This window comes from Ranitomeya variabilis, chromosome 7 (assembly GCF_051348905.1).
Source record: "Ranitomeya variabilis isolate aRanVar5 chromosome 7, aRanVar5.hap1, whole genome shotgun sequence".
In the NCBI taxonomy this organism is placed as follows: domain Eukaryota; kingdom Metazoa; phylum Chordata; class Amphibia; order Anura; family Dendrobatidae; genus Ranitomeya; species Ranitomeya variabilis.
The window spans coordinates 96,012,301-96,034,506 of NC_135238.1; the positions used below are offsets into that span (position 1 = coordinate 96,012,301).

The following is a 22,206-nucleotide window of genomic DNA, read 5'->3' on the forward strand; positions in this document are numbered from 1 at the left end:
CATGTAAAAAACAAGAGCTCAAACATCTCTGAGTAAAAAAAAATACATTACTGTGGTGACATGCCTGCCTAGAAGAGGGTCAACATGCAATAATGTGCACAGATAGGACACGATCATGTCAAAATATTTTTTTCTCAGCATTAAATGAAGAATCAATGTGCTTTTTGCATTGCAGAATTGATGCTAGAATGCTTGTGAATCTAGTCTAGCAGCATGAACTGATAAATAATCAAAGCATGATGGGACTTACAGTTCCACAAACTAGAGTACACATTATCAGCCACATCAGTAGCATAGCTACAGGGGAGGCAGAGGGTGTGGTGGCCCCAGGCCCGGTGCTCTGAGGGGGCCCACCCGGAGCTACGCTATGTATTTGCGTGCACAGAGCGCCGATACAGTTACATTCTCCAGCAGAGCAGGGAGATGCAATCTCCCGCCTGGCAGCTATGGGCCCCTGAGCAGGCGGGGGGGCCCAGTGCTCCTTCTCCCATCATCCCCCTGTCAGCGTCTGACGTCACTGACTCAGACACTGACAGCAGGCACGATGACGTCACTACCCAGCGCCCGCTGTCAGGCATTGAGCGGGAGCTCGGAGCAGCGGAGGAAGAGAGGTGAGTATTGGATTTATTTTTTGGGGGGTGCATCATGTTATAGAGTATGCCTATGGGGGGTGTATTATACTGTAGAGGCTGACTATGGGGGTGCAATATACTATGCAGGCTACCTATGGGGTTGCATTATACTATGTATACAGGCTGCATATGGGGTGCAATATACTATACAGGCTACCTATGGGGGTGCATTATACTATGTATACAGGCTGCATATGGGGTGCAATATACTATACCGACTGCCTATGAGAAAGGGTTATACTATACAGGCTTCCTATGGGAGTGCAATATACTATACAGGCTGCATATGGGGGTGCATTATACTATACAGGCTACCTATGGGGGTGCAATATACTATACAGGCTACCTATGGGGGTTCAATATACTATACAGGCTGCCTAAGGGGGTGCAATATACTATACAGGCTGCCTCTGGGGATGCATTATACTATACAGGCTGCCTATGGGGACAGTAATAGGGACACATAAGGCAGCAGCGGCTCAGCATTGGGGTATCTTAAGGATGAGTTTGTGCAGGTTGGGAATAGATGGTGATGTCCTGAAAATATGAGACGTGAAATGTGTCTTTGTTGTATTCTCTGTAGCAGAGTCCTGGCTGAAAGAAGTTGTCATGTCGGTCTGGGCCAGATGGAAAAGATGTGAAAAATGAATGATTCCATCAGAAAGAACGTCCTCTGTAAGTTACCATCTGCAACTGTGCTGTGATCTTGTATATGTTCTGTAGGACTGGTATCTACCACTGACCAGATGGCGGTAATATCTATGTTGGTCTTCATATAGAGATTATTTTCAGCAACAGCGCGGTCATCTGCTGAGGTTCTCCTCCACTATTAGGGTGCGTCACCAAGTTGTAATCAAGGTTATCTGGTAAGGGGCCCACTCAGAAGCTTCGAAACCCCCCCCCCCCCCCAAACCAAAACCCAAGCTACGCCTCTGAGCCACATATGTAAAAAAGGCAAATTTAATGCAGCCCCAAATTAATCCAGATCTTAGGTGAAATTTTAACCCCGAATAGGCTGAAACTGCAGATCAGACCTCAAACTTGACTATTGCTTTTGTTCGCTAGGTTTGCCCTGTCAGCAATGGACATGGAACAACGTGACTATGACTCACGCACGGCATTGCATGTCGCATCCGCAGAAGGTATGTTATTTGTATTACTATGTATCTTTGAGAACATAAATGAGGCTCATACTGTATCGAGAGAAATTTTACTAACATTTTTACGGGATGTGAATGAACTGACAAAATGAAAGCTCATTTGAAGAATTGTAGTTAGAGGGGATGGCCAGTGAAGAGAAGTTATCACCCACCGCTTCACCGCTCTCCATTTATTCTCCATTTTAACGTGGAAGTACGTGAAGTACCCATTCTGACGGTCAGTGGTGGCCCCAGCGGTTAGACCTCCACCAACCTTTATATTGATAGCTAACAACTCTTCTGCTTACAAGTGTTTTGTATAGAGGTGACAGGCAGTACAGAGTGCTAAACATCAGAGCCATAAACCATACTGCCTGGCCTGGATTTTATACCTAGGGCTAGGAGAGCAACCTGAATCTTTGCTGCTACTTAAAGATAATAAAATCAGATATTTTGCACATATAATAGAACTGCAGAGACATTTTTTGTGCGTGTCGCTTTTTAGGTGTTGCCTTGAAGATAAGAGGGATGAGAGACCTGCGAGCACACATAATACATTTGGAACTTTTTAACTCTGCCTATTGTGTTACTACACGTCGTGCAATTATTGAACTCAGCTGAAGAAGTGGGTATAAGCCTAGTGATTGGCTGCAGCAGTTACGTGTGTGTACTTGTGAGGTCACTGCTGTAGTCTGTCAGCAAGGACTGGGGGCAGCCGGGGAGAGGCTCTTCTTAACCTGTAGTAGGTGAATAAAGTAACATATTTTATGTATCCATGTCTAAAGACCAAAAAGCTTTTATTGGAGAACCCTCTTAACGAGGACCTTTCACCAAATATTATTCTTATTCCTTTTTTTGACACTGGCCAGTGATGAAAGCGCTGATCTTGTGCTGTGTGGAGCAGGCGTGCTTGGACGGCCTGGAGTGAGGCCTTTGTCCTTGTGGCGTACATTTACGCCTTTTCTGCACAGCACACAATCTGAGCATTTGTTTCATGATGGAAATCCATGTACTGAAGGTCTAAGGCTCGTAGATCAAAACAATAGATTTCTGAATTGCACCATTAAGGCTTTGTCTCTTCTACTTCATAAGAAGTGCCAGCTATTTTTCTCTTATTTTATACAGGTTGGTACCCTTCTCGTGCATCCACAGACTGAGTGACGTATATCCTTTACATCACAGCTCACCAATCATAATCAGGCAACAACAGAGTTTGGAGGAAGAACACCCCCCCACCCCAAAAAAAAAGCTTAGAGCAGGCTCCCTGTGAGCCATGTATTGACAATAAATCTTCTGTCCTCACTGCAACATGAATACATGAGCTTCAGCACAGCAGACATGTGTGATTAACTGACCACTATTACCTCACATCTCCAGCAGTCAGTGTGGGGGGAGGGGCAGTGCTGCAGAGTTGGGTCACATTATAAACACTTTTAGTAGCTCTCCTTTCATAGTGCTGACAGCTCTGCCAATCATAAGCAGGCATCTACATACAAGGGGGAAAACATTCCCCCCATATAGGACAGGCTCTGTGTGAAGCATATTAATAATCTGCTCTCTACATAAAAAATAGTGATTACATGTACTGGAACACACCAGACCTGAATATTATTCAGCAGTCAGTGTGGGGGTAGGTGCAGTACAACAGAGTTGAGAGCACTACACTTGCTTTGGCAATGCTAATGTGTATTTGGTCCAGACAATAAAGCTGATTATGAATTTGATAGGAGAGCTTCTAGAAGTATTTGCAATGAGACTCAACTTCTACAGTACAGCCCCACCCCCATACTGACTGCCATAGATGAGAGCTGAAAGCTGTCAGTTAATCACACTCGCATCTGCTGAGCTCCAGCACGTCACCTCACTGCAGTGAGAAGAGCAGACTGTTTATCAATACATGTCTCTCATTGAGCCTGTTCTAAGCTATTGTGGGAGCATGCTGTTCTTTCTCCATTGTGTTGCTACCTATGATTGGTCAGCGTCAGAAAGAGGAAGAAGTACAAGCCCCCAATGAAATTTGTCTGATAATGCCCACTTGGACTCAACAAGTTTAACTGTTGAGGTGCCATATACTATAATAGCTAATACCTCCGCAACGGAGAGACCAAATTTAGGACACAAACATGTTATGCAGCTCTGCAGCGCCTTATACATCGTGTCAGGTTCAACATGTAACATTTGTCCTGGACTGCTCTCATCTCTGGTTGTTGTTCCTGGCCAGATCTTCAAACTTTGATATACCTGGCTGTAATCGCGTAGCCAGCCATTTATTCATGCTGCCCACAGTTTGGGTAGCATGAGCCAGCTAACAGGTTCCCTTTAAAGGGAATCTATAAGATCAACCCTCCTAAGCTGTTTAAAGGAGCATATAGGTCATAGGAAGCTGACTAAAGTGATACTTGATATTTGTGATCTGATGTCTAATTCACAAGAAATCCATTTTTTTCTTAATATGTAAATGAACTGTTAAGAACTTACCAGTGAGAGACTGGTAGATCAGGAGAGCAGTCTGTCAATCATTACATGTCTCACACTGGTAACGCCCCCTCTCATTTATAATAAGCCCTGGAGGTAGATTCTCATAGAGATCAGTGTCCGGCCCATAGTTCTTGCATATTAGGAAAAAAATATATAATTTTATTCAGCCTCCTATGACCTAGATGCTCATATAGGAGGGTTGATCCTACAGATAATTCCACTTTTAGTTTTCTTTAAAAACATAAAAGGTACCTTTCTAAACACTTTTGTATTGTTTCATTGAAAGCAAATATATGAATAATCTGTTTGATTCTTTTGCTTTTATTTTGAAATGCAGGGCATGTAGAAGTTGTACGTTTTCTTCTTGAGGCATGCAAAGTTAACCCATTCCCAAAAGACAGGTAATTATTTTTTTTAATACTGTTAGTATATATATATATATATATGTAAATCAATATTTTGAGACTGTTATAGTATGGTATTCTCTTTAGAGTTTTTGTATCAAGTTGGGCCAGTCTTGTCTAGCATAACTCATAGGACTGTAGGGCCACACATTTCTCTTTGGCCCAAAATGACATTTTTGCTGGTAAATGGTTATTAGCCTGAAAAAACGTGCAAACGTGAACGAGAATGCCATAACTTCATACTGGTTTACTGAAGTACACATGATGGAGTAGTTTTCAGTCGCTACATTTGACCGTACTTTAAAATACTTTTAAATATTTTTCCTTACCCCAAATGTCTGTTTATACTGAATACATGAAATAGTTTTACCTTGAATATGGCTGGTTGCAATAATGATTCTCCTATAAATAGCAGAATTCAATTTCGGTTTCTGTATGCTTATAACCTTTGATGATTGTAATGTCAGATTGGTTTTGGACCCTGGGCTCTTGACCACAAACCATGCAACCCTGGGCATTAGTATAGACATAGGAATAGTATGATGACTGATGGTACTTTTTGCCTACAGCAGGGGGCATTGTTATGTGACTCTCTGAGCTCAACCAGCAAGTCCTCATCTTACCATTACTAAGTTAGTTACTGTGACTTGAGCTATTCTTTGTACTGAACGCCACCACTTTGTGTTGTCCCTTATAGCACCTGATTTTATCTGTCTTTCTGTATGTTTATTGTTGTGTCAATAAAGGCTTTTGTACGTATTTTTTTTTAAAAAACTTCATTTGTCCTCCTTTTTGAGAGACTGTTAGGGGCAGGCCCGGGGGGAAGGTATGCCGTGATAGCTAGTGCCAGAGGGATGGCTCAAAGGAAACGGAAAGAACCAGGGTACTTACCAAGAACAGTACAGAGCAGCGCGTTCACGGGAAGGCACCAGGACCAGGCTGAGTCCACACAGCTGGTACAGGACTCTGGATAGGGCAGGATACTCGCAGGGAGAACCGAGATCCAGGGTAAGGCAGAGTGCACACAGGGAGACGTACAGTAACAGGGACGGAGCAGAGTATGCACTGGGAAGCATACAGGACAGGGACAGAGCAGAGCATGCACAGAAAAACACACAATAACAGTTACGGAGCAGATTACGCACTGGGAAGCATACAGGGAAAGGAACAGAGCAGAGCACTCACATGGAAACACATAGTAACAGGTACGGAGCAGAGTATGTACTGGGAAGCATACAGGGAAAGGGACAGAGCAGAGCACGCACATGGAAACACATAATAACAGGTACGGAGCAGAGTATGTACTGGGAAGCAGACGGACAGAGCACGCACAGGGAAATACACCAAAACGGCTACAGAGCTAAGTACACAATAGGAAGCGTACAGGGACCTGAGGGCTAGTCTGCACAGGACAAGCGCAAGAAAACAATAATCAGGCAAGGAGGCACGGCCGCAGCTGCCAGGTATACCAGATGCCGGGAAAGGTTACTTCCGGATCAGGACTCAGGCTGCGTTCTAAGGCACCCGGCAAGCCGGCATGCACGGATGACAGGGAACCCGAGGATGCCCCCTGGCTGGAAGAGAAGATGCAGCGGGGCGCCCCCCCACCCCGGATACAGCGGTAACAGTGCATCTGACTAGCTCTGCATTTAACCAGGCTAGGTGTTCACTTTAGGCAGTCAGCTGGGGGAAGCTAACCAAAGTGGATTGTATTGGAGCCAAAAAGCTAAACAGAGACAAGCCAGAATCTGTCTCTGAGAGAGAAAGGCTGTGTGCACCAAACTGCAAGTATCAGTGTTTGCTATAAGCGTGCTTATCACTACTCATTACTCATAGAATCTTAGAGATGGAAGGAGCCTCCAGGGTCATTGTGTCTAAAGGCCCCGTCACACATAGCGACGCTGCAGCGATACAGACAACGATGCCGATCGCTGCAGCGTCGCTGTTTAGTCGCTGTGTGGTCGCTGGAGAGCTGTCACACAGACCGCTCTCCAGCGACCAACGATGCCGAGGTCCCCGGGTAACCAGGGTAAACATCGGGTTGCTAAGCGCAGGGCTGCGCTTAGTAACCCGATGTTTACCCTGGTTACCAGTGTAAAATGTAAAAAAACAAACACTACATACTCACCTTCGCGTCCCCCGGCGTCCGCTTCCTGCACTGACTGAGCGCCGGCCCTAACAGCAGAGCGGTGACGTCACCGCTGTGATCTGCTTTCACTTTCCGGCCGGCAGTCAGGCAATGCAGGAAGCAGACGGCATGGGACCTGACGGACACCGGAATGTGAGTATGTAGTGTTTTGGTTTTTTTACATTTACGATGGTAACCAGGGTAAACATCAGGTTACTAAGCGCGGCCCTGCGCTTAGTAACCCGATGTTTACCCTGGTTACCAGTGAAGACATCGCTGAATCCGTGTCACACACACCGATTCAGCGATGTCAGCGGGACCTCAACGACCAAAAAAAGGTCCAGGCCATACCGACACAACCAGCGATCTCACAGCAGGGGCCGGGTCACTGGTACGTGTCAAACATAGCGAGATCGCTACTGAGGTCGCTGTTGCGTCACAAAACTTGTGACTCAGCAGCGATCTCGCTAGCGATCTCGCTATGTGAGACGAGGCCTTAACCCCCTGCTCAATGCAGGATTCACTAAACCGTCTCAGACAATGTCTGTCCAGCCTCTGTTTGAAGACTTTGAAGGATAACTCACCACCTCTTGTGGCAGCCTGTTCCACTTATTGATCACCCTCAGGGTATGTGCACACGTCAGGATTTCTTGCAGAAATTTCCTGAAGAAAACCGGAAATTTTCTGCAAGAAATCCGCATGTTTCTTTTTGCATTTTTTTCCCGTTTTTTTAGCATTTTGCAAGCGTAATTAGCTTGCAGAATGCTAAAGTTTTCCAAGCGATTTGTAGCATCGCTTGGAAAACTGATTGACAGGTTGGTCACACTTGTCAAACATAGTGTTTGACAAGTGTGACCAACTTTTTACTATAGATGCAGCCTATGCAACATCAATAGTAAAAGATAGAATGTTAAAAATAATAAAAAAAATGGTTATACTCACCTTCTGCAGACAGCCGATCTCCTCAGCGGCTTCCGTTCCTATAGATGGTGTGTGCAGGACCTTCGATGACATCGCGGTCACGTGACCGTGACGTCATCGCAGGTCCTTCACACACACCAGCTATAGGAACGGAAGCGGCAGCGTGCACCGCTGAAAGGCGGGAAGACTGCGGGGGCCATCGAAGGTGAGTATATGACTATTTTTTATTTTAATTCTTTTTTTTTTACCAATTATATGGTGCCCAGTCCGTGGAGGAGAGTCTCCTCTCCTCCACCCTGGGTACCAACCGCACATGATCTGCTTACTTCCCGCAGGGTGGGCATAGCCACATGCGTAAAGTAAGCAGATCAATGCATTCCTAGTTGTGCGGAATCCCCGCAATTCCACAAATTTAACCCCTTCACCCCCAAGGGTGGTTTGCACTTTAATGACCGGGCCAATTTTTACAATTCTGACCACTGTCCCTTTATGAGGTTATAACTCTGGAACGCTTCAATGGATCCCAGTGATTCTGACACGGTTTTCTCGTGACATATTGTACTTCATGATAGTGGTAACATTTCTTTGATATTACCTGCGTTTATTTGTGAAAAAAATTGAAATTTGGTGAAAATTTTGAAAATTTTGCAATTTTCCAACTTTGTATTTTTATGCAATTACCGTATTTTTCGGACTATAAGACGCACTTTTTTTCCTCCAAATTTGGGAGGAAAGTGTGGGTGCGTCTTATGGTCCGGATGTAGCATGTGGGGAGGGGGGCAGCAGTGAGTGGGATCGCACTGTTATCCCACTTCAGGATGTCCCCGCTGCCCGGAATCAGCCGCTGGGGAAACCACGTGGCCCCGCTGATTAAGTGCAGTGAATATTTATTAGCTGCTCCCCGCCCACTGATCAGCTGAGCGGTGAGTCGGGAACAGCAAATGAGTACTGCACTTATGCAGGGAAACACAGTTTCCCCAGCACTGATTCCGGGGAGATTTGTGTGTCCTGGGGAGGAGGAGGCAGCAGCAGGGGCCAGGAGATCGCTGCATACCTGCCTGCCATGCCTGGATGCCGAGTGTTGTGCACAAGGAGGACCTGTGATGATGTCAGAAGTGGGCGGGCTGGAGCATCACATGGCAGCTCAGAGCCCTCCCTCTTCCTGATATCATCACAGGTCCTTCAGGCTCCCCACTAGAATCTGCAGCTTCCTCATTACCTGTGCTGTGGAAAGGCAACAAGAGGGAGGGCTCTGTGTGTGCAGTCATGGGATGCTCCAGCTTTTACCTCACCACAGGCTGGCAGGCTGCCACAATTAAGAGGTTAGTCTACAAAACACAATAAAGCACTCTGCCACGCCTTTGGTGAACTATAACTCCCAGCATGTCATAGGATCTGCAGGACATGCTGGGAGTTATAGTTCTCCCATGGGATTTTAAAGCAGCACTCCAGTGTTATTTTGCAGTGCTGGAGTGGTGCTTTCACTATAAGCCCTGTGCCCCCATTCTTATACTCACCCTCCAGCATCTTCATATAGTACTGTACAGACACCACACTGGTCCCGCAGCTTCCAACATAATAACATACTATTATATATAATAACACCACATATAATTGTATGTTATTTGTGTTATTAAGTATTTTACCACATTTTTTGCTTCAAATATTTTTTTTCCCTATTTTCCACCTCTAAAACCTGGGTGCGCCTTATAGTCCGGTGCGTCTTATAGTCCGAAAAATACGGTAAATCACAGAGATATGTCACACAAAATACTTAATAAGTAACATTTCCCAGATGTCTACTTTACATCAGCACAATTTTGGAACCAACATTTTCTTTTGTTAGGGAGTTATAAAGGTTAAAAGTTGACCAGCAATTTCCCATTTTTACAACACCATTTTTTTTTAGGGACCACATCTCATTTGAAGTCATTTTGAGGGGTCTATATGATAGAAAATACCCAAGTGTGACACCATTCTAAAAACTGCATCCTTCAAGGTGCTCAAAACCACATTCAAGAAGTTTATTAACCCTTCAGGTGTTTCACAGGAATTTTTGGAATGTTTAAATAAAAATGAACATTTAACTTTTTTTCACACAAAATTTACTTCAGCTCCAATTTGTTTTATTTTACCAAGGGTAAAAGGAGAAAATGGACCCCAAAAGTTGTTGTACAACTTGTCCTCAGTACGCCAATACCCCATATGTGGGGGTAAACCACTGTTTGGGCGCATGACAGAGCTCGGAAGCGAAGGAGCACCATTTGACTTTTCAATGCAAAATTGACTGGAATTCAGATGGGACGCCATGTTGCGTTTGGAGAGCCACTGATGTGCCTAAACATTGAAACCCCCCACAAGTGACACCATTTTGGAAAGTAGACCCACTAAGGAACTTATCTAAAGGTGTGGTGAGCACTTTGACCCACCAAGTGCTTCACAGAAGTTTATAATGCAGAACCGTAAAAATAAAAAATCATATTTTTTCACAAAAATTATCTTTTCGCCCTCAATTTTTTATTTTCCCAAGGGTAAGAGGTGTTGTGAATTTGGTTTCTGGGCTCCCCCGGTGGTCACTGGTGGTACTGAACTTGTGTGCTTCATCGCCTCTGTTCACCTGTTTCCATCAGGATGTGGGAGTTGTCTATTTAGCCTTGCTCCTCAGTCATTTCTATGCCGGCCAACAATGTTACCAGAAGCCTTTCTGTTGCATGTTCCTGCTCCTAGACTACTATCAGCTAAGTTGGACTTGTAGTCTAAGTTTGTTTTGCATTTTTGTTCCAGTTCTCGGTGATTGTTATTTCTGAGGCTGGAAGCTCTTGTGAACTGAAATTGCCACTCTGGTGTCATGAGTTGATATTAGAGTCTTAAAGTAATTTCAGGATGGTGTTTTGAAAGGGTTTTCAGCTGACTGTGAAGTTCCCTTTTCTGTCTTCCTGCTATCTAGTAAGCGGACCTCAATTTGCTAAACCTATCTTCATACTTCGTATGTCAATTTCCTCTGAAATCACCGACAATATATGTGGGGGCTACTGTCTGCCTTTTGGGGAAAATTTCTCTAGAGGTAAGCCAGGTCTGTATTTTCCTCTGCTAGGGTCAGTCAGTTCTCCGGCTGGCGCTGGGCGTCTAGGGATAAAACGTAGGCACGCTACCCGGCCACTGTTATTTGTGCGGTAGGTTTAGCTCACAGTCAGCTCGAGTTCCCATCTTCCAAGAGCTAGTCCTTTTTGTATGCTTTACTACGTTCTCTTGCCATTGAGAACCATGACAGTTTGGCCGGCCAAGGGTTAAAATTATTGGCAGAAGAAAAGGAGAGAAAAGAAGTCTGCAGAGAATTTTTTTTTTTTTTTTCCTGAGTTTGCTCATTAGTTTACTCACTAGCATCTCTGCTTACTGCAGCCTTCGTCTCTCTCTCCTTCTAATCCTTGAATGGTTCTGATTTCACCTGATGAAAATGGATCCTCAGAGTTTAGCTACAGGTCTGAACAATCTCGCTATGAAGGTTCAAAGTTTACAGGATTTTGTAATTCATGCTCCTATATCTGAACCTAGAGTACCTTTGCCTGAATTTTTCTCCGGGGATAGATCTCGCTTCCAGAATTTCAAACATAATTGTAAATTATTTTTGTCTCTGAGATCTCGCTCCGCTGGAGATCCTGCACAGCAGGTCAGGATTGTAATATCCTTGCTCCGGGGCGACCCTCAGGATTGGGCATTTGCTTTGGCACCAGGGGATCCTGCGTTGCTCAATGTGGATGCGTTTTTCCTGGCTTTGGGGTTGCTTTATGAGGAACCTCATTTAGAGATTCAGGCTGAAAAAGCCTTGATGGCCCTGTCTCAAGGGCAAGATGAGGCTGAAATATACTGCCAAAAATTTCGTAAGTGGTCTGTGCTTACTCAGTGGAATGAGTGCGCCCTGGCGGCGAATTTCAGAGAGGGTCTCTCTGATGCCATTAAAGGTGGGGTTCCCTGTGCCTGCAGGTCTGAATGAGTCCATGACAATGGCTATTCAGATTGATCGGCGTTTGCGGGAGCGCAAACCTGTGCACCATTTGGCGGTGTCTACTGAGAAGGCGCCAGAGATTATGCAATGTGATAGAATTCTGTCCAGAAGCGAACGACAGAATTTTAGGCGAAAAAATGGGTTATGCTTCTATTGTGGCGATTCAACTCATGTTATATCAGCATGCTCTAAACGTACTAAGAAGGTTGATAAGTCTGTTTCAATTGGTACTTTACAGTCCAAGTTTATTCTATCTGTGACCCTGATTTGCTCTTTATCGTCTATTACCGCGGATGCCTATGTCGACTCTGGCGCCGCTTTGAGTCTTATGGATTGGTCCTTTGCCAAACGCTGTGGGTTTAATTTAGAGCCTCTGGAAGTTCCTATACCTCTGAAGGGTATTGACTCCACGCCATTGGCTAGTAATAAACCACAATACTGGACACAAGTAACTATGCGTATTAATCCGGATCACCAGGAGATTATTCGCTTCCTTGTGTTGTATAATCTACATGATGTGTTGGTGCTTGGATTGCCATGGCTGCAATCTCATAACCCAGTCCTCGACTGGAAAGCAATGTCTGTGTTAAGCTGGGGATGTCAGGGGACTCATGGGGACGTACCTTTGGTTTCCATTTCGTCATCTATTCCCTCTGAGATTCCGGAATTTTTATCTGATTATCGTGACGTTTTTGAGGAGCCTAAACTTGGTTCACTACCTCCGCACAGAGATTGCGATTGTACAATAGATCTGATTCCGGGCAGTAAGTTTCCAAAGGGTCGTTTATTTAATCTATCTGTGCCTGAACACGCTGCTATGCGGGAATATATTAAGGAGTCCTTGGAAAAGGGACATATTTGTCCTTCGTCATCTCCCTTAGGAGCCGGTTTTTTCTTTGTATCTAAAAAAGATGGCTCTTTGAGGCCGTGTATTGATTATCGGCTTTTGAATAAAATCACGGTTAAATATCAGTATCCTTTGCCACTGCTTACTGATTTGTTTGCTCGAATAAAGGGGGCCAAGTGGTTCTCTAAGATTGATCTTCGTGGGGCGTATAATTTAGTGCGAATTAAGCAGGGGGATGAGTGGAAAACCGCATTTAATACGCCTGAGGGCCATTTTGAGTATTTAGTAATGCCTTTTGGTCTTTCAAATGCCCCTTCGGTCTTTCAGTCTTTTATGCATGACATTTTCCGTGAATATTTGGATAAATTTATGATTGTGTATCTGGATGATATTTTGATTTTTTCGGACGACTGGGACTCTCATGTCCAACAGGTCAGGAGGGTTTTTCAGGTTTTGCGCTCTAATTCCTTGTGTGTAAAGGGTTCTAAGTGCGTTTTTGGGGTTCAAAAGATTTCGTTTTTGGGGTACATTTTTTCCCCCTCTTCCATTGAGATGGACCCTGTCAAGGTTCAGGCTATTTGTGATTGGACGCAACCCTCTTCTCTTAAGAGCCTTCAGAAGTTTTTGGGCTTTGCTAATTTTTATCGTCGATTTATAACTGGTTTTTCTGATGTTGCTAAACCGTTGACTGATTTGACTAAGAAGGGTGCTGATGTTGCTGATTGGTCCCCTGCTGCTGTGGAGGCTTTTCGGGAGCTTAAGCGCCGCTTTTCTTCCGCCCCTGTATTGCGTCAGCCTGATGTTACTCTTCCTTTTCAGGTTGAGGTCGACGCTTCAGAAATCGGAGCTGGGGCGGTTTTGTCGCAGAAAAGTTCCGACTGCTCCGTGATGAGACCTTGCGCGTTCTTTTCTCGTAAATTTTCGCCCGCTGAGCGAAATTATGATATTGGTAATCGGGAGCTCTTGGCTATGAAGTGGGCTTTTGAGGAGTGGCGTCATTGGCTTGAGGGGGCTAGACATCAGGTGGTGGTATTGACTGACCACAAGAATTTGATTTATCTTGAGTCTGCCAGGCGCCTGAATCCTAGACAGGCGCGCTGGTCGTTATTTTTCTCTCGGTTTAATTTTGTGGTTTCTTACCTACCGGGTTCTAAAAATGTGAAGGCGGATGCCCTTTCTAGGAGTTTTGAGCCTGATTCCCCTGGTAATTCTGAACCTACAGGTATCCTTAAGGATGGAGTGATATTATCTGCTGTTTCCCCAGACTTGCGACGGGTCTTGCAGGAGTTTCAGGCGGATAGACCTGATCGTTGCCCGCCTGGTAGAATGTTTGTTCCTGATGATTGGACCAGTAGAGTCATCTCGGAGGTCCATTCTTCTGCGTTAGCTGGTCATCCTGGAATCTTTGGTACCAGGGATTTGGTGGCTAGGTCCTTCTGGTGGCCTTCCCTGTCGCGAGATGTGCGAGGTTTTGTGCAGTCTTGTGATGTTTGTGCTCGGGCCAAGCCTTGTTGTTCTCGGGCTAGTGGATTGTTGTTATCTTTGCCTATTCCGAAGAGGCCTTGGACTCACATCTCCATGGATTTTATTTCTGATCTCCCTGTTTCTCAGAAGATGTCTGTCATCTGGGTGGTGTGTGACCGTTTCTCTAAGATGGTCCATTTGGTCCCCTTGCCTAAATTGCCTTCCTCATCCGAACTGGTTCCTCTGTTTTTTCAAAATGTGGTTCGCTTGCATGGTATTCCGGAGAATATCGTGTCTGACAGGGGAACCCAATTCGTGTCTAGATTTTGGCGAGCGTTCTGTGCTAGGATGGGCATTGATTTGTCTTTTTCGTCTGCTTTCCATCCTCAGACTAATGGCCAGACCGAGCGAACTAATCAGACCTTGGAGACTTATTTGAGGTGTTTTGTGTCTGCGGATCAGGATGATTGGGTTGCCTTTTTGCCCTTGGCGGAGTTTGCCCTCAATAATCGGGCTAGTTCTGCCACCTTGGTTTCTCCTTTCTTCTGTAATTCGGGGTTTCATCCTCGTTTCTCTTCCGGTCAGGTGGAGTCTTCGGATTGTCCTGGAGTGGATGCTGTGGTGGAGAGGTTGCATCAGATTTGGGGGCATGTGGTGGACAATTTGAAGTTGTCCCAGGAGAAGACTCAGCATTTTGCCAACCGCCGTCGTCGTGTTGGTCCTCGTCTTTGTGTTGGGGACTTGGTGTGGTTGTCTTCTCGTTTTGTCCCTATGAAGGTTTCTTCTCCTAAGTTTAAGCCTCGGTTCATCGGCCCGTACAAGATATTGGAGATTCTTAACCCTGTGTCCTTTCGTTTGGACCTCCCTGCATCTTTTTCTATTCATAATGTCTTCCATCGGTCATTGTTGCGCAGGTATGAGGTACCGGTTGTGCCTTCCGTTGAGCCTCCTGCTCCGGTGTTGGTTGAGGGTGAGTTGGAGTACGTTGTCGAGAAGATCTTGGACTCCCGTGTTTCCAGACGGAGACTTCAGTATCTGGTCAAGTGGAAGGGCTACGGTCAGGAGGATAATTCTTGGGTGACTGCCTCTGATGTTCATGCCTCCGATTTGGTCCGTGCCTTTCATAGGGCTCATCCTGATCGCCCTGGTGGTTCTGGTGAGGGTTCGGTGCCCCCTCCTTGAGGGGGGGGTACTGTTGTGAATTTGGTTTCTGGGCTCCCCCGGTGGTCACTGGTGGTACTGAACTTGTGTGCTTCATCGCCTCTGTTCACCTGTTTCCATCAGGATGTGGGAGTTGTCTATTTAGCCTTGCTCCTCAGTCATTTCTATGCCGGCCAACAATGTTACCAGAAGCCTTTCTGTTGCATGTTCCTGCTCCTAGACTACTATCAGCTAAGTTGGACTTGTAGTCCTAAGTTTGTTTTGCATTTTTGTTCCAGTTCTCTGTGATTGTTATTTCTGAGGCTGGAAGCTCTTGTGAACTGAAATTGCCACTCTGGTGTCATGAGTTGATATTAGAGTCTTAAAGTAATTTCAGGATGGTGTTTTGAAAGGGTTTTCAGCTGACTGTGAAGTTCCCTTTTCTGTCTTCCTGCTATCTAGTAAGCGGACCTCAATTTGCTAAACCTATCTTCATACTTCGTATGTCAATTTCCTCTGAAATCACCGACAATATATGTGGGGGCTACTGTCTGCCTTTTGGGGAAAATTTCTCTAGAGGTAAGCCAGGTCTGTATTTTCCTCTGCTAGGGTCAGTCAGTTCTCCGGCTGGCGCTGGGCGTCTAGGGATAAAACGTAGGCACGCTACCCGGCCACTGTTATTTGTGCGGTAGGTTTAGCTCACAGTCAGCTCGAGTTCCCATCTTCCAAGAGCTAGTCCTTTTTGTATGCTTTACTACATTCTCTTGCCATTGAGAACCATGACAAAGAGGACAAATTTTACAACATCTTTTGGGGTCCAATTTCTTCTGAGTATGCTGATACCCCATATGTGGGGGTAAACCACTGTTTGGGCGCATGGGAGAGCTCGGAAGAGAAGGAGCGCCGTTTGACTTTTCAATGCAAAATTGACAGGAATTGAGATGGGACGCCATGTTGCGTTTGGAGAGCCACTGGTGTGCCTAAACATTGAAACCCCCCACAAGTGACACCATTTTGGAAAGTAGACCCCCTAAGGAACTTATCTAGAGGTGTGGTGAGCACTTTGACCCACCAAGGGCTTCACAGAAGTTTATAATGCAGAGCGGTAAAAATAAAACAAACATTTTTTCCCACAAAAATTATATTTTAGCCCCCAGTTTTGTATTTTCCCGAGGGTAACAGGAGAAATTGGACCCCAAAAGTTGTTGTCCAATTTGTCCTGAGAATGCTGATACCCCATATGTGTGGGGGGAACCACCGTTTGGGCGCATGAGAGGGCTCGGAAGGGAAGGAGCGATATTTGGAATGCATACTTAGATGGAATGGTCTGCAGGAGTCACACTGCGTTTGCAGAGCCCCTAATGTACCTAAACAGTAGAAACCCCCCACAAGTGACACCATTTTGGAAAGTAAACTCCCTAAGGAACTCATCTAGATGTGCTGTGAGAGCATTGAACCCCCAAGTGATTCACTACAGTTTATAACGCAGAGCCGTGCAAATAAAAAAAATTTTTTTCCACAAAAATTATTTTTAGCCCCCAGTGTTGTATTTTTCCAAGGGTAACAGGAGAAATTGGACCCTAAATGTTGTTGTCCAATTTGTCCTGAGTACGCTGATACACGATATGTGGGGGGGGAACCACCATTTGAGCGCATGGCAGAGCTCGGAAGGGAAGGAGCATCATTTGGAATGCAGACTTAGATGGATTGGTCTGCAGGCGTCACATTGCGTTTGCAGAGCCCCTAATGTACCTAAACAGTAGAAACCCCCGACAAGTGACCCCATATTGGAAACTAGACCCCCCAAGGAACTTATCTAGATGTGTTGTGAGAACTTTGAACCCCCAAGTGTTTCACTACAGTTTATAACGCAGAGCCGTGAAAATAAAAAATCCTTTTTTTTCCCACAAAAATTATTTTTTAGCCCCCAGTTTTGTATTTTCCCAAGGGTAACAGGAGAAATTGGAACCCAAAAGTTGTTGTCCAATTTGTCCTGAGTACGCTGATACCCCATATGTTGGGGAAAACCCCTGTTTGGGCACACGAGAGAGCTCGGAAAGGAGGGAGCACTGTTTTACTTTTTCAATGCAGAATTGGCTGGAATTGAGATCGGACGCCATGTCGCGTTTGGAGAGCCCCTGATGTGCCTAAACAGTGGAAACCCCCCAATTATAACTGAAACCCTAATCCAAACACATCCCTAACCCTAATCCCAATGGTAACCCTAACCACACCTCTATCCCAGACACACCCCTAACCCTAATCCCAACCCTATTCCCAACCGTAAATGTAATCCAAACCCTAACTTTAGCCCCAACCCTAATTGTAGCCTTAACCCTAGCCCCAACCCTAACCCTAGCCCTAACCCTAACCCTAGCCCTAACCCTAACGGGAAAATGGAAAAAAAAATACATTTTTTAAAATTTTTTAATTTTTCCCTAACTAAGGGGGTGATGAAGGGGGGTTTGATTTACTTTTATAGCGGGTTTTCTTTAGCGTATTTTTATGATTGGCAGCCGTCACACACTGAAAGACGCTTTTTATTGCAAAAAATATTTTTTGCGTTACCACATTTTGAGAGCTATAATTTTTCCATATTTGAGTCCACAGAGTCATGTGAGGTCTTGTTTTTTGCGGGACGAGTTGACGTTTTTATTGGTAACATTTTCGGGCACGTGACATTTTTTGATCGCTTTTTATTCCAATTTTTGTGAGGCAGAATGACCAAAAACCAGCTATTCATGAATTTCTTTTGGGGGAGGCATTTATACCATTCCGCGTTTGGTAAAATTGATAAAGCAGTTTTATTCTTCGGGTCAGTACGATTACAGCGATACCTCTTTTGTATCATTTTTTTATGTTTTAGCGCTTTTATACGATAAAAACTATTTTATAGAAAAAATAATTATTTTTGCATCGCTTTATTCTGAGGACTATAACTTTTTTATTTTTTTGCTGATGATGCTGTGTGGTGGCTCGTTTTTTGCGGCACAAGATGACGTTTTCAGCGGTACCATGGTTATTTATATTCGTCTTTTTGATCGCGTGTTATTCCACTTTTTGTTTGGTGGTATGAGAATAAAGCGTTTTTTTGCCTCGTTTTTTTTTTTTTTTTTTACGGTGTTCACTGAAGGGGTTAACTAGTGATATAGTTTTATAGGTGGGGTTGTTACGGATGCGGCGATACTAAATATGTGTACTTTTATTGTTTGGTTTTTTTTATTTAGATTAAGAAATGTATTTATAGGAACAATATATTTTTGTATTTATTTTTTTTATTTTTTTTACACTTTGGAATATTTTATTTTTTACACTATAACATTGCCCCGGGGGGGCATCATGTTATAGTGTAAGATCGGTGATCTGACACTTTGCTGTGCACAGTGTCAGATCACCGATCTGACGTGCACTTTTTCTATGCTTCCCGGCGCCTGCTCTGAGCAGGCGTAGCGAAGCCACCTCCCTGCAGGACCCGGATGCCGTGGCCATCTTGGATCCGGGACCTGCAGCGAGGAAGGAGGTAAGAGACCCTCTCAGCAACGCGATCACATCGCGTTGCTCCGGGGGTCTCAGGGGAGCCCCCTCCCTGCGCGATGCTTCCCTATACCGCCGGCACACCGCGATCATGCTTGATCGCGGTGTGCCGGGGGTTAATGTGCCGGGGGTGGTCCGTGACCGCTCCTGGCACATAGTGCCGGATGTCAGCTACGATAGGCAGCTGACACCCGGCCGCGATCGGCCGCGCTCCCCCCGTGAGCGCGGCCGATCGCTCTGGACGTACTATCCCGTCGGTGGTCATACGGGCCAACCCCACCTCGACGGGATAGTACGTCCAATGTCAGAAAGGGGTTAATGAACATGTTGCTTTTTTTTCCGCGATGCGATTTTTTTCACGGAAAAAAATGCAACATTTGCACAAGATATGCGGAATACACTGAAAATAATGGGAGGCATATGTAAGCGCTTTTTTCGCGTTTTTTTCACGTTTTTATCACGTTTTTATAGCGAAAAAAACGCGAAAAATACTGAACGTGTGCACATGGCCTCACTGTCAAAACGTTTTTCTATTATCTAATCTCTTCCTTCTCCCTTTCAGTTTCATTCCATTGCTTCTCGTGTTTCCATGTGCAAATGAGAATAATGATGATCCCTCTACACTGTGACATCCCTTCAGATATTTGTAGACAATACTATGATTGGCTGGCAGCATAGCGTCATCAGATCTATATAAAACCCATAGCAACACAAGTCTAATTCCTACTAAAATAAAGACAAGACAAAATTTTGTGGAATACAATTGGCCGTGATGTTTATTCTTGGGTAACTTTAAAATGTAACAGTAAAAATACCAACTGAACAATTCATATAAATAACCAAACATTCCAAGACTCCATTAAACAATCCACCCAGGGACTGGGTGATTTTCCCACAATATAAACATCACGACAAGGACAAAAGCTCAAGGGAGGGAGGGTGGGATCTTCTTTTCTTCAGCATTCGCCTCAGAATGCCTAAAATCTGCCATAACAGGCTTTAAATAATCCGGCAACAGCCCAGCAACGCACTGTCCACCAATGAGCAGCCGTTAAAAGGGCGCAAAAACCTGCTGGTCCAAACCAGTATTTCTAAAAATAACTCAAACTTGCCCAGTGCTTAGATTCAAAATTAACCCCTTAATAGCACTGTGGCCTCGGCACATTCATAGCCTGTGTGGCCATGTGACACCCCCCCCCCCCCCCCCCTATTCCCTATTTCTTACGGGGGGGGGGGGGGAAACTGCCATGGCAACACAAGTCTTAATTCCTACTAAAATAAAGACAAGACAAAATTTTGTGGAATAAAATTGGCCGTGATGTTTATTCTTGGGTAACTTTAAAATGTAACAGTAAAAATACCAACTGAACAATTCATATAAATAACCAAACATTCCAAGACTCCATTAAACAATCCACCCAGGGACTGGGTGATTTTCCCAAGAGCCTCTACTCAAAGAGTTGAGGCCCCCCCAAAAACACACAGCCATTTTTCCACAATATTTTGTAAATTCAGGTTAAAAATGTCGAGGCCAATATTAGATAGATGAATCATATCCTGGCAATACAGCCCTGGTAGAAAACCTTCGAGGTCGTCATGCCTAAAGGAAAATCCATTTACCAAAGGCAAGAATTTTTCCATGCCTCTATTAACTCTCTTGCGAACTTTATCCATAAATCTGAGTTCCGGTGAATTCCACATAAGCCTGGGAATGATCTCAGAGAAAACAAAACCCGGGTAAGGAAAAGATTGTCTAAGATCAACAATGTCATAACGCATAATGGCTAATAAGTCCAGGGTTTTTAATTTCCCGAGATCATTCCCCCCTGCATGAAACACAACCAAATCTGGGAATGGAAACAGATTAAAACATGTTTTAAATTCTAAAACCAAATTGAACCATCTCAGACCACGAACTCCATGCCAGAAGATCTGCACCTTAGAAACATCAAAAGACAAATTTTCGGAGTAGCATCGTTGACACGCTCTCTTCTGAGCCCAATAAATGAGAGTGTCCGATGACCCAAATTATGAAGGGACTTGAAATTGAAATACAGATTAGTCATCGTATAAATCATGCCGAATATAAAGTTTAAACCTCCCCGACTCCCATCGTCCAATTTGCCTCATTTGGGAGTCACAAAAACCGGCCCTAGAAGCCTCCGTCGCAGCTCCAATCCTGAAGGAATGAGATATTATTCTGAAATGATGTTTCCCTAACAATAACAAACACGTCTTCAAAATAAAATTAAATTGAAAAAGTGTAGCTGGAGAATCGTTCTTATGCAAAAATAAAGGGCCCTCCTTTTTAGGTCTAATAAGCAGCCACTTTTTAATGTTGAATACTGGGCAAATCGCTGGGTCAGCAAAAGAAACAATTTTCAAACTTGATCCCCTGGCCAACTGATCTGTTTTAGACCTTCTAATGATTAAAATAATAAAATTGTCACTGACTTTTAAATCTGAAAGCATCAATCCTGAGTGTTGAGATTTTTTACCGGATACCACCTCTCCTATGTGGAGGGCCCAGAAGAATGACAAGCATAATGCCGCATAAAATAAAGAAACCTCGTCTGAATCAGAACAAACTCGGCTTAGGGCCGAGCAAAGTTCTTTTAACAGTGGGAGAGAAATCGGGCGTCTGCTGTCAGGCTGAAAGCTAGTTTTCTTGTAGCCTTTCAGCAGTTGTTTAATCGGAAAAATTGAAGCCAAAGATGATTCGCCGCCAAGTCTAAGGAAAAATGAGACACCCGCTAAGTGTTTGGTTACAGCAGAATATGATAGGCCCTGAATAATTAAGGACTCCGCGAATTTTATACCAGAAATGGGGCTGGCAACCTTGGTATTAAAAAGATTTAAACTACAAAAATCAGTCCACAATTTCATGCAGCTGAATAACCGGCCCATGATCGAACAGATAACGAATTTTTAATAAGCTGAGGGAACAAATTGCAATCACTTCCCAAATAGAGTGGGGGCAGGGTGTCGCTTCTGGATCCGCATCGGGTACCTGCAAATGAAAGAGCGACCAATGATGTTCACGTAGTGCATCGGCTGGCGAGCTCCATTTGCTTTTGCCAGAATATGCTTTCAGCCAAATGTTGGATTTAAGACAAACCAATACCAATTGTCTTAATATGCAGGAAACCCATTTGTTTTTTGATGATAATGTGTTAATGGAAAAAATAACACCCGTGTCCATAGAAAGAATACTTATTCTCGCGTTTTGCATACCGTACCCCCAGAGGGAAATGGCAACAAAAATGGAAAAGATTTCCAGAACCATTGTGTTCCTGGTCATCCCGGAGACAACCCATGTCTTAGGCCAACACTGCAAGATCCAATGTGTCGAAAAAAGAATGCCACAACCGGAAAAACTATGTACTGAGAAAACAAACGGAAAAGAATCTGAAGAGACAAAAGGGGATTGCAAACAAGCCTTGCCGTTAAAGCTAGCAAGAAAAGAGAGCCAAATTTTGGCATCTTCTCTTGCTTCCGAACCGATTCTAATGTGTG

The 22,206-nt window shown here is 44.4% G+C and overlaps 1 protein-coding gene across 2 annotated transcripts in view; it reads left to right on the forward strand.

The window, feature by feature from the left end:
• GLS (glutaminase) overlaps positions 1 to 22,206 on the forward strand; it is a 746,320-nt gene that overhangs the window by 688,091 nt on the left and 36,023 nt on the right. For both annotated transcript variants that reach the window (XM_077275591.1, XM_077275592.1), the window contains 2 exons: positions 1,698 to 1,774; positions 4,587 to 4,650. In XM_077275591.1, the coding sequence (XP_077131706.1) occupies positions 1,698 to 1,774; positions 4,587 to 4,650 (141 nt within the window). The remainder of the gene's footprint in view (positions 1 to 1,697; positions 1,775 to 4,586; positions 4,651 to 22,206) is intronic.